Consider the following 18,374-nt stretch of genomic DNA (forward strand, 5'->3'; position numbering starts at 1 on the left):
ATGTGTAGCCTAGTACCCTTTTCCTGCTCTCTACTTGTATCTTTGCCTTTGTGACATGTTTCCACATCAAACTTTACTAGTGAGACTAAGTGCATCCCTCTTGCTGTGCAGTAATGCCAGTGCATGCTAGTATTTCTCCTGCCATCCTAAGATCAATAGTTTCCAGAGCGACTAGTCCAGGAGTTATAGAGAGGCGCGACAAGTGCGAGACATCATTCTGGAATCATGTAGAGAATGCCCCTGGCCACGGAAAGCACTTACTCTGTAGGATCAGGTTGTAAGGTCTGAAAAGCTTTGGGGCACTCTCACTTCTTTTTAGTTTGTACTACCTAAATGAGCTATTAGCTTTAGGTTGTAGTACTTATTTGCAATCAAGTTATCATATTGCAGTTATGTAGTTGAATAGCAGGAGATGAGTAGAGCTTTGTTCTCATGCTTTTGCATATGTGGGTGAGAATGACAGCTGGGTGTGGGTTTGTTGGTAGGGTTCTGTCTCAATCTGGCAATATGACTGATCTTAATTAGGCAGTCCTTTGAAATCCATATTGAAACTAAAACAAATCAAAATCAAAGGTTATTTGTCACATGCCCGACCGAATACAACAGTGAAATGCTTGCTACAAGCCCTTAACCAACAATGCAGTTTTAAGGAAAATAAGTGTTAAGTAAAAAAATAAATAAATAGATAAGTAAAAGAAATAAAATCAAAGTATCGAGTAATTAAACAACAGCAGTAAAATAACAATAGCATGGCTGCAGTATATACAGGGGGTACCGGTACAGAGTCAATGGGCGTGGGCACTAGTTAGTCGAGGTAATTTAGGTAATGTGTACATTTAGGTAGAGTTAAAGTGACAATGCATAGATAATAAACAGAGAGTAGCAGCAGTGTAAAAGAGGGGTCTGGGTAGCACTTTGATTAGCTGTTTAGGAGTCTCATGGCTTGGGGGTAGAAGCTGTTAAGAAGCCTTTTGGACCTAGACTTGGTGCTCCGGTACCGCTTGCCGTGCGGTAGCAGAGAGAACAGTCTATGACTAGGATGGCTAGAGTCTTTGACAATTTGTAGGGCCTTCCTCTGACACCGCCTGGTATAGAGGTCCTGGATGGCAGGAAGCTTGGCCCCAGTAAAGCACTGGGCTGTACACACTACCCTCTGTAGTGCCTGCGGTTGGAGGCCGAGCAGTTGCCACACCAGGCAGTGATGCATCCAGTCGGGATGCTCTCGATGGTGCAGCTGTAGAACCTGAGGACCCATGCCAAATCTTTTCAGTCTTCTGAGGGGGACCATGACAGTTTGTTGGTGATGTGGACACCAAGGAACTTGAAGCACTACAACCTGCTCCACTATAGCCCCGTTGATGAGAATGGGGGCATGCTCGGTCCTCCTTTTCCTGTAGTCCACAATCATCTCCTTTTGTCTTGATCACGTTGAGGGAGAGGTTGTTGTCCTGGCACTACATGGCCAGGTCTCTGATCTCCTCCCTATAGGCTGTCTCATCGTTGTCGGTGATCAGGCCTACCACTGTTGTGTCCTCGGCAAACTCGATGATGGTGTTGGAGTCGTGCCTGGCCATGCAGTCATGAGCGAACAAGGAGTACAGGAGGGGACTGAGCACGCACCCCTGAGGGGCCCCTTTGTTGAGGATCAGCATGGCGGATGTGTTGTTACCTACCCTTACCACTATGGTGTTGAACGCTGAGCTATAGTCAATGAATAGCATTCTCACATAGGTGTTCCTTTTGTCCAGGTGGGAAAGGGCAGTGTTGAATGCAATAGAGATTGCATCATCTGTGCATCTGTTGGGTGGTATGCAAATTGGAGTGGGTCTAGGGTTTCTGGGATAATGGTGTTGATGTGAGCCATGACCAGCCTTTTAAAGCACTTCATGGCTATTGACATAAGTGCTATGGGTCAGTAGTCATTTAGGCAGGTTACCTTAGTGTTCTTGGACACAGGGACTATGGTGGTCTGCTTGAAACATGTTGGTATTACAGACTCAGTCAGGGACAGGTTGAAAATGTCAGTGAATACACTTTCCAGTTGGTCAACGCATGCTCAGAGTACATGTCCTGGTAATCCGTCTGGCCCTGCGGCCTTGTGAATGTTGACCTGTTTAAAGGTCTTACTCACACAGTCGTCCGGAACAGCTGATGCTCTCATGCATGTTTCAGTGTTACTTGCCACAGCTCGCGGCTGTGATTCCGTTTGTAGTCTGTAATAGTTTGCAAGCCCTGCCACATCCAACGAGCATTGGAGGTGTTGTAGTATGATTCAATCGTAGTCCTGTATTGACGCTTTGCCTGTTTGATGGTTTGTCAGAGGGCATAGTGGGATTTCTTATAAGCTTCCCACTCCTTGAAAGCGACAGCTCTACCCTTTAGCTCAGTGCAGATGTTGCCTGTAATCCATGGCTTCTGGTTGAGGTATGTACGTACGTACGTACGTTCACTGTGGGGATGACGTCATCAATGCACTTATTGATGAAGCTAGTGACTGATGTGGTGTACTCATCAATGCCATCGGAAGAATCGTATTCCAGTTTATTCTAGCAAAACATTCCTGTAGCTTAGCATCTGCTTCATCTGACCACTTTTTTATTGACCGAGTCAATGGTGCTTCCTGCTTTAGTTTTTGTTTGTAAGCAGGTATCAGGAGGATAGAATTATGGTAAGATTTGCCAAATGGAGGGCGAGGGAGAGCTTTGTACATGTCTCTGTGTGTGGAGTAAAGGTAGCCTAGAGTTTTTGTCCCTCTGGTTGCACATTTAACATGCTGGTATAAATTAGGTAAAATGGATTTAAGTTTCCCTGCATTAAAGTCCCTGGCCACTAGGAGCGCCGCCTCTGGATGAGCATTTTCCTGTTTGCGTATGGCCGTATACAGCTAATTGAGTGCGGTCTTAGTGCCAGCATCGGTTTGTGGTGGTAAATAGACAGCTACGAAGAATATAGATGAAAATCCTCTTGGTAAATAGTGTGGACTATAGCTTATCATGAGATACTCTACCTCAGGTGAGCAAAACCTTGAGACTTCCTTAGATATTGTGCACCAGCCATTGTTTACAAATATACATAGACCGCCTCTTACCAGACGCCGCTGTTCTATCCTGCCGAAGAAGCGTAAAACCCGCCAGCTGTATGTTATTAATGTCGTCGTTCAGCCACGACTCGGTGAAACATAAGATATTACAGTTTTAATGTCCTGTTGGTAGGATATATACGTGATCGTAGTTTGTCTATTTTTTTTCTATTGATTGTACATTTGCTAATAGGACCGATGGTAAAGGGAGATTACACACTCACCATCGGATCCTTACAAGGCACCCAGACCTTCGTCCCCGATATCTCTGTGTCTTTCCCCTACGAATGACAGGGATGACGGCCTTGTCGGACGTCTGAAGTAAATTCTTCCCGTTCAACTCGGTAAAGAAAAGGTATTCCTCCAGTACGGGGTGAGGTAATCACTGTCCTGGTATCTAGAAGCTCTTTTCGGTTATAAGACACAGTGGCAGAAACATTATGTACAAAATAAGTTAAAAATAACGCGAAACAACACACAATATCACAATTGTTTAGGGGCTCGTAAAACAGCAGCCATCTCCTCTGGTGCCATTATAACATTCTGTAACCAGACATGGTCGTGGTCCCTTGGTACAGACAGAGAGGGAAATCCCTGAATGTCTCTCTGGTTGTGATTGTACCAGGCTTACGCTGAATTCCAGGTATACCAATCCCTGGACAAAATTGGATTAGATATGGATCACAGTTCACCGGATAAAAATCTCTCTCACCTCTGGAAGCTTTTAATATAATAATACAGATTTTTTTTTTTGCTTGCTATAGTTTATTTTGCGAAATCATATTTTGAAGCATCATAAAGCACTTGCAAAACATTTATACTGAATCCAGGACATACGTATATGTCAGTTTCAAAAGTTGGAAACGTTTGAATATTTAATCAGCTACGGTTCAGCACTGACCAAGTCAGGTGATGGCTTTGTGTTGGTTTCCTCATCTGCCTGTGACGGTCATGGTTCAGTCCATTGTCAGAGGTTCCAGAGCTAGCCTCTCTAATGGCTTGGGGGATAGAGGAAACTGAGAGGTGGACTGGGCTAGTTGGGCTACTCGCCATTTCTCTGTGGTTTGTGCCCTATGTGAGGCCACTGTCCTGCAGGATAGGGCCATAGGCAGCGTCTTCAGTTTCTTGTGTTGTGGTGCATTATTCATAGAGGATGTGCCTATGTGGCGGCAGCAAGCAGCAGCGGCTGCAGTAGGAAGAGTGACAGTGAAAGAGCTAGGCCTGTGTTTGTGTGTGTGTGTGCTGACTCCTCAGTCCTAAGTGTTATGAAAGCACACAGGCTTAGCTCTTTCCTCTCTAGTCTGTTTCCAAACACACACGTGTACACATACACACTTGCACACACACACTTACACACACACAAGGTCATTCATTAACGTTGCCATCATGACGGTTATAACACAGTCCCTCTGCCTCCCTTCATCTCACCGAAGCCTCAGTGGCAGAGCTGTGGGAAGTAGGCTTGGGCGGTATACCGTTTATACCGCACGCCAGGCTATTTTGAAATACCGACGGTATGATTTTAAATGCCGTAAATAACAATAATATAACTTTTTTTAAATGCGGGGGGTTGGGGGCACCAACGTCTCGCGGGGGCTGCGGGGCTGCGGGGGGTGCATGCTACGCCACTCCTTATAACTATAAGTTAAGAATTACTGGAACAAATCTAAGCTGTGTCAAATAAATGATATGCAGCTCAGGGCTCCAGCTATTCATTTGGTTTGCTAACTATCTAGCTAAGTGGCTAGATGTCAAGACCAGGCTTCTTGGTGATAGTAGAGACATTTAATCCCCACTTGGATCAAAATCCTTGTTGCCTAAATTATTTTGTGCGTCAAAAATGTGTATACTTTTTTGGGGGTATAGCACCCCTTGTGTGCACTTCCGGTAATACCGTATACCCCGGTATGGTACAGAAACGGTATGACGGTATGGAAATCTAGATACCGCCCAACCCTAGTGGGAAGGATAAACATCTGGGTCTGGACAGTGAGACAATATATTATGGCTTCGTCTAAGTGCTCCTCACATCTATCATTGCAATGGCACTGTATTATGAAGTTAAACAGTGTATACAGATAAACTGTACTAGCCAGCACTGGTGACCCCTATGACAGGGTGTGTGTAGAGTGGATACATAGAGTATCAGCTGGTTGACCTCACATCTGTTAGTGTTGAAAGTGGTTTAAAATGACAGTTTATTGCCTTGAGTAATGAATCACCAGCGAAATCTAGTATTTACGATTCAATGCATTTGTAGGATTCTGCACATTCTATAGACTTATACTAAATCTTTACAATATTACACACAAATCTCTATGTAGAAGAGATTTGACATCTGTGATATCAATTCAGACTGATTAAAGATTCAACTCTTGGACCGTGACCCTATAATTCAACATTGCTAATATTTTCTTTTAAAAGATGCGTTAGTACAAGTTTGCCATGTAAAGGGCAGGTGTATAGGGGTTGTAAAGTAACATGTCAACTAAGATAGTGGACAATAAAGAAAAGCATAACCAGAGATCCATGTCTCCTATTACTCCCCAGATACCTGTTGGAGCAGGATTTCCCTGGAATGCGGATCGGGCCAGAGCCCACCACAGACTCCTTCATTGCAGTGATGCATGGAGACACAGAGGGGCTGATCCCTGGCAATGCCCTGGTGGTCGACCCCAAGAAACCCTTCAGGAAGCTCAACGCCTTCGGAAACGCCTTTCTCAACAGGTGAGACTATAACAGTCCACATGTAGTGTTTTTTATTCATCTATATCAGTGGTTCCCTTTTTATAGTCCTGTACCCCTTCAAACATTCAACCTCCAGCTGCGTACCCCCTCTAGCACCAGGGTCAGCGCTGTCTCAAATGTTGTTTTTTGCCATCACTGTAAGCCTGCAACACACACACTAAACGATATGTCTATTAAACATAAGAATGAGTGTGAGTTTTTGTCACAACCCGGCTCGTAGGAAGTGACAAAGAGCTCTTATAGGACCAGGGCACAAATAATATTATAATAATAATCAATCATTTTGCTCTTTATTTAACCATCTTACATATAAAACCTTATTTGTTAATCGAAAATTGTGAATAACTCACCACAGGTTAATGAGAAGGGTGTGCTTGAAAGGATGCACATAACTCTGCAATGTTGGGTTGTATTGGAGAGAGTCTATCTTAAATCATTTCCCACACACAGTCTGTGCCTGTATTTAGTTTTCATGCTAGTGAGGGCCGAGAATCCACTCTCACATAGGTACGTGGTTGGAAAGTGCATCAGTGTCTTAACAGCGCGATATGCCAAGGCAGGATATTCTGAGCGCAGCCCAATCCAGAAATCTGGCAGTGGCTTCTGATTAAATTACATTTTCACAGAACTGCTTGTTGCAATTTCGATGAGACTCTCTTGTTCAGATATCGGTAAGTGGACTGGAGGCAGGGAATGAAAGGGATAATGAATCCAGTTGCTTGTGTCATCCGTTTCGGGAAAGTACCTGGGTAATTACACATGCAACTCACTCAGGTGCTTCGCTATATCACATTTGACATTGTCCGTAAGTTTGAGTTCATTTGCACACAAAAAATCATACAATGATGGAAAGACTTGTGTGTTGTCCTTGTTAATGCAGACAGAAAAGAGCTCCAGCTTCTTAATTATAGCCTCAATATTGTCCCGCACATTGACTATAGTTGCGGAGAGTCCCTGTAATCCTAGATTCAGATCATTCAGGCGAGAAAAAACATCTCCCAAATAGGCCAGTCATGTGAAAAACTCATCATCATGCAAGCGGTCAGACAAGTGAAAATCAGTAAAGACAACTCTAAGCTCATCTCTCAATTTTAAAAATAACGTGTCAATACTTTGCCCCTTGATAACCAGCGCACTTCTGTATGATGTAAAAGCGTTACATGGTCGCTGCCCATATCATTGCATAGTGCAGAAAAGACACGAGAGTTCAGGGGCCTTGCTTTAACGAAGTTAACCATTTTCACTGGAGTGTTAAAAACGTCTTTCAAGGTGTCAGGCATTCCCTTGGCAGCAAGAGCCTCTCGGTGGATGCTGCAGTGGACCCAAGTGACGTCGGGAGCAACTGCTTGCACGAGCGTTACCACTCCATCTCCCTGTCATGGCTTTTGCGCCATCAGTACAGATACCAATATGAGCAGCAGCTACGTTTGGCTACATATGGACCGTTAGTGGAGAGAGTAATGGTTAATGTGATTGGATGTTAATTATTTGACAAAGCTACCTGTATTTGACACTGTGTTGTTATTTCGCTGAACACTAGATGGTTTAAGTTTATTTTTGGTAGTGAAACGAGGCTACTCAGGTGAGAAAAAAACCTCACCCAAATGTATAGCCCCGTTGGAAAATCTAAATGGACTGTTTTTAAATGTGAATCACATTGTTATTTGGTGTACCCCGACGGCGTTGCGCATATCCCAGTTTGGGAATACCTGATCTATAGAGTTGGATGACTCATGTTTGTATACAGCAAATGAAAAGTGCACTGTTATGGGTTGTTTTTAGTTGCCTTATCAAAGATGGAATGGTGAATGTTCAGTAACTTATTAGCATTGAATATCAATACTGTGCATCAAAGAAAGTAGTTGTATGAGTTCCACATTCTAAAGGCCCCTGGGAGAAGAAGTTTTTCAAACTTGCTTTGAGTTTGCTCAAATGGCCAAAAGATTTCTCTGGAACTCTACTAGTTAGTCATGTGAGTGTTTCTCTGTGCTCCTGCTGAGTTTCCAATAAGATTCAGATTACAATTTAATTTGAAATTCCAATTTGTTTTGGAATACTCCCACGCTTTGATTTATGTAGGGAATCATTGTAAATTGCTTAGCTTACTGATGCCAATGTTTTAAATATTTCTCAGTTGGCATGAAACTCACAGTCCTTGAGAGAAGGAAAGGGAGGAAGGCGGACTGAGTGCAGGAGCGAGAGTGAAAGTTAAGTTTAGCCTTCCTCAACGGTAGCTGTGTTTACTATGTCACAGGATGATATCATGTCACAGGATGATATGTCACAGGATGATATCATGCCACGAGGAGAGACCTGCTACACAAGCTCTACATTCCACCTCTGATTGAATTTCCCTCTGCTCACCACCCAGGGTTTCCCCATTTAGTGGCAGACCGTCAGTGGGTCTGTTAACCCTTATCATCTGATGTATGCGTGTCATACATACCTCACACCTCGCTCTGGGTAAGGGCTCGCTGCTCACTGCCTTATTACCTATTAAGTGTTTCTTAAATATGCCATTCACACTTTGGATCACGAGAGGGTGAGGGAGCAATCCACTGAAGGTTTCCACTGTCAGCACAAGGCTGTGGTCTCATAGAGTGTTTCCTAAGGGAGATGATATGAACATATGGTTTGTGATGGTTTCTGCAGGTGGCTCTGATGTTAAGTAGCAGAACAAATGTGTGGAGTAAGGGTTGTTAGGGTTCTTGGCTTATGGCCGCTCTTTGTCGTGCAAATCTGCAGATCAAACCACAGTAAGTATACAGAAATTTGTCTTGGCTCAGAAACAGTTTTAAACAGATAACCATGTGTATAATGCACGTTCCCTAAGCAAAGTGAAGACTCCAAGAGTAAAGGGTAGAGTTCAGCTCAACTATGTATCTAACATTCTGATTTATTATCAGTTGTATTTCCGACATCAGGGTGAACATGTTTCCATAGATAAGAAAAAGCCAATGTCACAGTTGGAACATGGTTGAATGTCAAACACTACCAGTTGCCTTTTTGAATCCTAAGACAAACTTTGTCCAAAGTGGTCAATACTTTGTTTTACATGAAGAAAACACAACTATCTGTTTGTGTGTCTATGTGTCAGTCTGGGAGTGTTTGTCTTATGTCCGTCCGACTCTTTTTCTGTGTCAGATTTGATCATGTAGGCTCTGTAATTCTTCAGTGTTGGGCTACCTATCTGACCATGTCAATGGCCATGTCTGTGTCCTGTAGGTTTGTGTGTGCCCAGCTGCCCAACCCTGTTCTAGAGAGCATCAGTGTGATTGATACTCCAGGTATCCTGTCTGGAGAGAAGCAGAGGATCAGCAGAGGTACGGCTCTCATCCTCTCCACCCCTCTCTCTCATCCTCTCCACCCCTCTCTCTCAACCTCTCCAACCCTCTCTTTACCTCTCCAACCCTCTCTTTACCTCTCCACCGCTCTCTTTACCTCTCCACCCCTCTCTTTACCTCTTTACCCCTCTCTCAACCTCTCCACCCCTCTTTACCTCTCCACCCCTCTCTTTACCTCTCCACCCCTCTCTCAATCTCTCCACCCCTCTCTCAATCTCTCCACCCCTCTCTCAATCTCTCCACCCCTCTCTCAACCTCTCCACCCCTCTCTCAACCTCTCCACCCCTCTCTTTACCTCTCCACCGCTCTCTCAATCTCTCTACCCCTCTCTCAATCTCTCCACCCCTCTCTCAATCTCTCCACCCCTCTCTCAACCTCTCCACCCCTCTCTCAACCTCTCCACCCTTCTCTCAACCTCTCCACCCCTCTCTCAACCTCTCCACCCCTCTCTTTACCTCTCCAACCCTCTCTTTACCTCTCCAACCCTCTCTTTACCTCTCCAACCCTCTTTACCTCTCCACCCTGCTCTTTAACTCTCCACCCCTCTCTCAACCTCTCCACCCCTCTCTCAACCTCTCCACCCCTCTCTTTACCTCTCCACCCCTCTCTCAATCTCTCCACCCCTCTCTCAACCTCTCCACCCCCTCTCAACCTCTCCACCCCTCTCTTTACCTCTCCACCCCTCTCTTTACCTCTCCACCCCTCTCTTTACCTCTCCAACCTGCTCTTTACCTCTCCACCCTGCTCTTTACCTCTCCACCCCTCTCTTTACCTCGCCACCCCTCTCTCAATCTCTCCACCCCTTTCTCAATCTCTCCACCCCTTTCTCAATCTCTCCACCCCTCTCTCAATCTCTCCACCCCTCTCAATCTCTCCACCCCTCTCTCAATCTCTCCACCCCTCTCTCAATCTCTCCACCCCTTTCTCAACCTCTCCAACCCTCTCTTTACCTCTCCAACCCTCTCTTTACCTCTCCAACCCTCTCTTTACCTCTCCTTACCTCTCCAACCCTCTCTTTACCTCTCTAACCCTCTCTTTACCTCTCCAACCTGCTCTTTAACTCTCCACCCCTCTCCACCCTGCTCTTTACCTCTCCACCCCTCTCTTTACCTCTCCACCCCTCTCTCAACCCACCACCCCTCTCTTTACCTCTCCACCCCTCTCTTTACCTCTCCACCCCTCTCTCAACCTCTCCACCCCTCTCTCTACCTCTCCCTCCCACTCTCTACCTCTCCACCCCTCTCTCTACCTCTCCACTCCTCTCTCTACCTCTCCACTCCTCTCTTTACCTCTCCACTCCTCTCTTTACCTCTCCACTCCTCTCTTTACCTCTCCACTCCTCTCTTTACCTCTCCACTCCTCTCTCAACCGCTCCACCCCTCTCTCCACCCCTCTCTTTACCTCTCCACCCCTCTCTTTACCTCTCCACCCCTATCTTTACCTCTCCACCCCTCTCTTTACCTCTCCACCCCTCTCGGTACCTCTCCACCCCTCTCTTTACCTCTCTACTCCTCTCTAAACGTCTCCACCCCTCTTTACTTCTCCACCCCTCTTTACCTCTCCACCCCTCTCTCAACCAACCACCCCTCTCTCTACCTCTCCACCCCTATGTTTACCTCTCCACCTCCACCTCTCAACCCACCACCCCTGTCTCCACCCCTATACCCTTCTCTCAACCCCTCTACCCCTCCCTCCACCACTCCACACCTCTCTCATCCCCTCAATCCCTTACAATCCCCCCCCCCTCTCCACCTGTGCTGCTAAACCCACTGAGACATTTGCATAGCCAGTTCTGGATCAAAACTTTCAGTGTGATTATGGCTTCCACACTTAAACCACTTCTGTAATTACTCTATTAGCTTTTTCTGGGACACGTTTGAACCTTCAATTCCCAATGTTTGTGGTGAAAATAGCCAGCAACCTTCAGATATCCAGCTTCTCTGTGACTGACCTTTTTTTCCTCTGACCCTTTGACCCTTTTTAAACCACATACTGTATGGGAAGTCAGGGAAACGTGTAGCTGTGGCAGTGTTTTAATCTGCATTCAATCATGATGTGTTGAAAGACACCAGAGATCAGAGTGAGACTCTATGCAACACCCCTATGTTTATAGGACTGTGTAATATGGTCCAGCAGCTCTTTCCACATGAATTCCAGTAAACAGTAAAGACCATTGTCTATTAGTCTCTGAGTACACTCTGCTTAATCCTAATAAACAATCTGTGTTTTATTTCAGTGATGACTCTCATAGGGGTTTCAAAGCTGCAAAGTATGTAAATGAACCTTCATTTATGCCCTCTGGTATTCTGAATGTATCTGTGGTTCTGGGGATGGCAAAGTGGACAGGAATAGTGATCAATGTCACCATGATGTGACAGTGTTCCAGCCCACTTATCAACAAGGACATCAAGACTCTGCAGTAGACATATATGGTGCTTATCACTTAGCCTAGCAGGCTGCCGTAGGCTGACCCCCCCCCCCCCCCCCCACACACACACACACACACACCTCTGGGGTGTCCCTCTATACTCTTAGAATAAAGGCTTACCCTTTTGGGTCACATGTCGAACTATTTGTGGAAAGGATTGTTCATGGATCCCAAAAGGGTTCTATATGCAACCAAAAAAAGGTTCTTCAAAGGGTTCTCCTATGGGGGCAGCCGAATAACCCTTTTAGGTTCTAGATAGCACCTTTTTTTCGAAGAGTGTACTGACATAAACACTCTCTGGAAGTACCTGGATAGAGTGGATTGTCAACATTGTATGTACATCGTGCATTACATTTTCCTTTAGTGTGTGCCAATGTTTCCCTCACTCTTGTGTCTTTTTCACTGATGATCGATGTCAGTGAGAGATGCAAATAAAATTCTTAGAATCCTCAGAGGTGATTGAACGGAAGTATGTCTTGGCACACGCAACACACCAATATTCTGGGAAAAAGGGTCTCCTTGTTCCATGTCAGGGAGAGAAAAGAGAGAGTAACTCTGGCTTCCTGTGAACCAGTCCAGTCTCATTCCTCACCAAAGGGTCAGGGTTACCTCCAGCTGATACCTACCTGCTGAGAACTCCTAACCTACTGTACCTTAGCTCTCATCTCACCTTACCGCTACACCTCTACTCTTCTACTGTACCTTACCTCTCATCTCACCTTACCGCTACACCTCTACTCTTCTACTGTACCTTACCTCTCATCTCACCTTACCGCTACACCTCTAACCTCTACTCTTCTACTGTACTTTAGATCTCATCTCACCTCACCTTACCGCTACGCATCTATTCTTCTACTGTACCTTAGATCTCATCTCACCTTACCGCTACACCTCTACTCTTCTACTGTACCTTAGCTCTCATCTTACCTTACCGCTACACCTCTACTCTTCTACTGTACCTTAGATCTCATCTTACCGCTACACCTCTACTCTTCTACTGTACTTTAGATCTCATCTTACCTTACCACTACACCTCTACTCTTCTACTGTACCTTAGCTCTCATCTCACCTTACCACTACACCTCTACCCTTCTACTGTACCTTAGCTCTCATCTCACCTTACCACTACACTTCTACCCTTCTACTGTACCTTAGCTCTCATCTCACCTTACCACTACACCTCTACTCTTCTACTGTACCTTAGCTCTCATCTCACCTTACCACTACACCTCTACCCTTCTACTGTACCTTAGCTCTCATCTCACCTTACCACTACACCTCTACTCTTCTACTGTACCTTAGCTCTCATCTTACCTTACCACTACACCTCTACTCTTCTACTGTACCTTAGCTCTCATCTCACCTTACCGCTACACCTCTACTCTTCTACTGTACCTTAGCTCTCATCTCACCTTACCGCTACACCTCTACTCTTCTACTGTACCTTAGCTCTCATCTCACCTTACCACTACACCTCTACTCTTCTACTGTACCTTAGCTCTCATCTCACCTTACCACTACACCTCTACTCTTCTACTGTACTTTAGATCTCATCTCATCTCACCTTACCACTACACCTCTATTCTTCTACTGTACCTTAGATCTCATCTCACCTTACCACTACACCTCTACCCTTCTACTGTACCTTAGATCTCTTCTCACCTTACCACTACACCTCTACTCTTCTACTGTACCTTAGATCTCTTCTCACCTTATCACTACTCCTCTACTCTTCTACTGTACCTTAGATCTCTTCTCACCTTATCGCTACACCTCTACTCTTCTACTGTACCTTAGATCTCTTCTCACCTTATCGCTACACCTCTACTCTTCTACTATATTCTACCACATCACACTGTGCTGTGCTCTTCTTCTCTTCTCTATGAACTGTCTGAGACCCATAAAACTTTACCTCACCACTCTATGCTCTACTGAAGCCAAGTCTATAGGACATGTGGTGTGGCAGATAGATGTGTGCCTCTGTGTTTGCATCAGGCTCAACTAGGTTGTAATCTCCCCCTGAGATCAGCCAGCCAATCTCTGCAGGGGTCCGTGTCCTCCTGTTTGTTTTGTGCATGGTTAGTTACTTCATTCCACATTCAGCAAAAGTCCATCACCCACCCGATAGCCCACAGTAATCACCCAGCACGGCCCACCGCGGCCGTCAGCACTTTCCTTTGGGCTGCCGGTGTGTGTGGGTGTGGTGCAGTGGTGTGGTGGCTTGTGTGTCTGTGGCTCTCTGTTTGGTGAGCTCACGGTCCAGTCGGATTAGGGCTCATTCAGGGGAGCAGAGAGGAGAGAGGAAGCAGAGAGAGAACCCAGCTTTAGAGCTATACACAGGGAACATGGAGTAGTCAGAACCAGAGCCCCTACATACAGAGCAACTCCAATGTCGTCACATAAGCACAAAAGTCCAGTAAACTGTGTAACATCATTTTTGCCACAACCAAACTCAAAAGAGCTTATGGAGCCAAATTGTATGCAGCAGTTTATGCAGAGTAGGCCTATGTTGTCATTGAATGTGTATTCAAATTAAAAACTTAGCATTTACTAGTGAAATCAATCACTGTTTTGGGACTGCTGGAAATGCTTGAATGACTAATATGCTGAGGATCTTACTTTGTATAGTCAAGTATTTCCCATTTTATTAGACCAGAGGCACACAATTGTACATACATGAACTTGCAAAATTCACACTGCTGGTCATGTATTTAGATTCTAGAGTTAAAGTATAGGGACTCTAACTTGGCATCATCAAAAGCCTGTGATTGCAGGTTACTGCTTGTTTGTCCGCGTATCCTCCCTATAATTTTGCCTGGTTGTTATTGGTGATGCACTTGTGCCTTTCATACCCCTAAAGTATTCATAACAGGAAGTGAGCGTGTCCCAAAGCCGATGTTAACCAAGTGGCTCCCAAAAACCACTCTCAGGTGTGTTATAGTGGGTATTCATAAAATGTACTCTTGGACTCAGTTTGAGTTTCCTGGGGATCTCAGGATGTTTTCACATGTACAGTAGTCCTCTTTAAAAGAACCGATCTCAGTCCTCTTTAAAGTGAACTCTGTGATTAAAAAAAGCGATATAACTCGGTTCTCTTTGCATTCACATTGCTATCTTTAGAAAGGAAGGATAGTGCTATCCGGGATATTTGGGACGTCCCTATGCTAAATCCTAACCCTAACGGTAACCCCTAACCTTACCTTAACCTTAACCCTTACCGTAACCATTTTAAATGACAACTTCAATGGGGTACCGTCAGAGTTGTGACGTCCCAAGGATTCTGGATTGCACGGACCTTGATTTTGTACCCTATGTTGTTGTCTTCTCACACTATTCAAACCCCATAATCGAATAAACAACGTATGAAACTTTCTTAGCTTATACTAGATCACATATTGCAAGAAAATAATCAAAGTCGTGTCAGTACAAAACATATTCTGGAATTTCTGCGCATCCTTGACAATCGCTTATCAATATCCAAAAACAGCTATTTATTTTTCCACGCACCTGCACATCATCATCTTCTCGATTTTGTGGCACCAATGTGAGGGGTTATGGCAGGGGAAATGGTGTTGCAGTAGTCTAGTCTGTGGTGTGGGGATAATGACAAGTGAACCTGGGGAGCTTTGTGTTCACATTGCCTTAAAAAAGGGCACCGGACCGTGGAATTCAAACGAACCGAACTCAGACCACCTCTCGAGATGGTCTCAGTTCGGTACGCTTCGAGGGCTCTTTTGAGGGGTCTGGGTTCTTTGGCGTGTTCACACTGAATAAAAAAATAAGCGAACCGCGTTGAGTTCACAAAACATTTCTGAAAAAGACCAAGTGTGAAAACACCCTCAGAGAGTTGGATAACTTCCAATCACAGCTCTTTTCCCAGGTACAGTTTAGGCATACACTGAACATCAGAAGCTCTCCTCCCAATACAATGAATATATTACATCGCTGATAATGTCTAAATGTGCCATCCATAGCATCAGTGAAGGCTGTGGTCTTCCTGCCCCTGTACGTTCCCATTAGGAGCGGAGAAGTCATTAGGGCAGGCTGGGCCTTAGGCCCTGCTCTCTCATTAGCCTCTTCCTGTCGGTCTCGCGTGTAAAGCTGCCCGTGTCTCGACCCTGCAGCCTGAAGCCCTGGTCTGGAATCCCTGGACTGCTGCCTCCCTCTGGCTGGCTGTGTGTGACGCTTATAATCTTATCTCTTGCCCTCTCATTCTCTTGCTCTATCTCTATCTCTCCCTCTCTCTTCTCTCTCTATTTGTCACTCACGTGCACACACTCACGCGAGCACACAAACACACTGTGTTACAGTATGTGTGATGGCAGTTCATGGCAAGCTGTGATCTCTCCCATGCTCTGGGTCAGGCTGCTCTCTCCCTCCTGTTAGTGTGTTAGTGTGATGTTCAGATTTAGCACTCCTAATGAGAATGGCTGCCTGGCTGTGTGAGGAGCCTTATCACTGCACACCAGGTTGGGTCGCACTGTGAAATACTTGCCTTTTACAATCGGGTGTTACAAGATAGCAAGATAGGCCCTCCGTGTTTGTCTCTGTAGAGACTACTTTAAAACCCAGGAACATTGTTTATGGCAGGTATATAAACCTTTCTGTTAAACAGCTGACCCGCTGTAGGCTTACTGTGGTTTGGAGATGTGGGTTGTAGTCGTGTTGAAAAGATGCTTAACAAGTGTAATCCTTTTAGAGCAGACAGGTGCATGTGTGTGGGTGTCTAACATGCCTGTGTGTTTGTATCTGCGTGTACTTGCTGCCGTTTTGCTTCCTCTCCCACTGCGCTGCGTGTTGGCCTGACAGGGCCTGTTGGATTAATGGTGCTGAATAATGCGTGTAGTACAGCTTAGGATCCTACATACAGCACTGCAGTGGACAGACCTGACGATATGTTTCACAGCTTGTTTTTCTTTTAGGATTCCTGGAAAAGTGGGCAAATTAGCATAACATCACTCATGACCATGTTTATGTTGTAGTCATCAACTGAATAAGATGGCTTGTGTCAAACATTTAAGAAACAGTGGTGGGTTTGAAACAGGTTAAAGTTGAGAGACAATTACTGCTTGATACTTTCAAGTACCTCACAGAAAGTATTACCCTTTAGTACCAGTCGTAGCTAAGTAGTACACAGGCCATATCTCTGTTAACTACTTCAGTCCCAGAGGCCTGACGACAGTTGGCAAGGGACAAGGACTCATGTATGGGGACTGGAGAGGGTTGGCACAAGAATTCATTGTATTACTTTGAACAGAGATATGGCACACATCCCTCCTTCATGGCAGCACGGGTACAAGGAGGGTGACCATCTGTGTATGCTTAGAACTGAGCCATAGGATAGAGAGACGAGAGAGAAGCAGGTTTCTTAAAAACACAGACTTACCTGGCAGATGGGCAGGATAATGACCTCAGTAAGGATGCCCAGAAGGGACAATTATAAAAAAAAGTCTCTAAGCCCACACTGTGTGCCATATCCTTGTAGTTATAGAGAAATGGAGTGCTGGTTTGTTTATGGACAGCCATCGTTAGAGAATGCTACCTCCCCCTGTTGTTTTTATCCTTTGGTAAAAAAATGAAAACAGCAGTATAATAAAAGCACTTTAAGAGTAATTCAGAAAATGAGTTGGAGCTTTTTAACCATGTCTCTCCAGTATTATTTTTTTTCAGGAACTTAGTCTGGGTCTCAACTTACAGTTGCGAGTGAGAATAGTAGAATAAACAAGGTGCAATTTCGAAATTTGTTTGCGCGTCATCAGTTTTTCTTGTGTTATGTCAGTCGCTGATAGTCAGTTAATTGATAGTCAGTTAGTGAGCAACTGCGGCCGTTCATAACGAGGTGAACTGAGTTTATGAGTTATATGAAGTCTTTATAAACCATTTGATCATGCATTTTCAGCTTACTGAATTTGAATCTAACAAAGAGATGCACAGTCTCTTCTTAATTTATTTATTTACTAAGTGGTTTCCACCCTTTTAAGTTAAACAATCGTTATCTTCAACAGGGTGCATGCCTGCCCGAAGTAGATCATTGTCTGATTATAGAGGATTTTCACAGCCAAGGGCCAAGACTGAGTTCCCATGTCAACCAGTAACACAGTTAAACTTCTGAGGACCAAGGAGTCAGAAGTACAGCACTAAGAAAGACATGAAGACTATCCCTTACTTTTGTACAGATTCCTGGGTCTGATATTCCATTCCAATCACTCCCTATGGCTTCTAAAGCCCAAGAGTAGGCAAAGTCATAGAGCTAGCTGATTGTGTGTTCTGTTCGGTTCCAAGTCAGTGATGTGAAGAAAGTGGGAGTTTTGATATATCATAGTTCTGACACTGGTTACCTTTTGGATTGACTTTGGACCTTAGAAAACATAGTCACTCTTTCAATCTGATTAGGAAGCAGAGCATACAGAACATTACCTCCAGGTTTGTTAACTATTGTATGCCAAGGTATACAATTCTTTATTAAAGCAGGTCCACTTTTATGATGCTTCCAATAATGATAGATTACATATAGTCTTCACTCTTAATTTATAGTTAAACTACTTAAAATATGGTAATGTCTTAAAACGTTGTTCTACCATGGCTGTTCACCCACTTAAAATCAATGTGTAGAACAAAGTCCCCCACTCCAATGTGTTCCCATAGCAAATAAATGGAAGGCTAAATTTACCTTACTCACAGTCAGCACAGCTGTGTGTTTGTGTTTGTGTGTTTGAGTGTACTGCGTGTGTGGAGCCTGTCCTTGCAAACTGGACTCAGGGGTAGATGTAACATA

General features: G+C 44.6%; 1 protein-coding gene across 3 annotated transcripts in view; it reads left to right on the plus strand.

The window, feature by feature from the left end:
- ehd3 (EH-domain containing 3) overlaps positions 1 to 18,374 on the plus strand; it is a 38,162-nt gene that overhangs the window by 5,415 nt on the left and 14,373 nt on the right. For all 3 annotated transcript variants that reach the window (XM_014144516.3, XM_014144519.3, XM_014144517.3), the window contains 2 exons: positions 5,630 to 5,806; positions 9,053 to 9,150. In XM_014144516.3, the coding sequence (XP_013999991.1) occupies positions 5,630 to 5,806; positions 9,053 to 9,150 (275 nt within the window). The remainder of the gene's footprint in view (positions 1 to 5,629; positions 5,807 to 9,052; positions 9,151 to 18,374) is intronic.

Source organism: Salmo salar, chromosome 15 (genome assembly GCF_965601325.2).
Source record: "Salmo salar chromosome 15, fSalSal1, whole genome shotgun sequence".
NCBI lineage: Eukaryota > Metazoa > Chordata > Actinopteri > Salmoniformes > Salmonidae > Salmo > Salmo salar.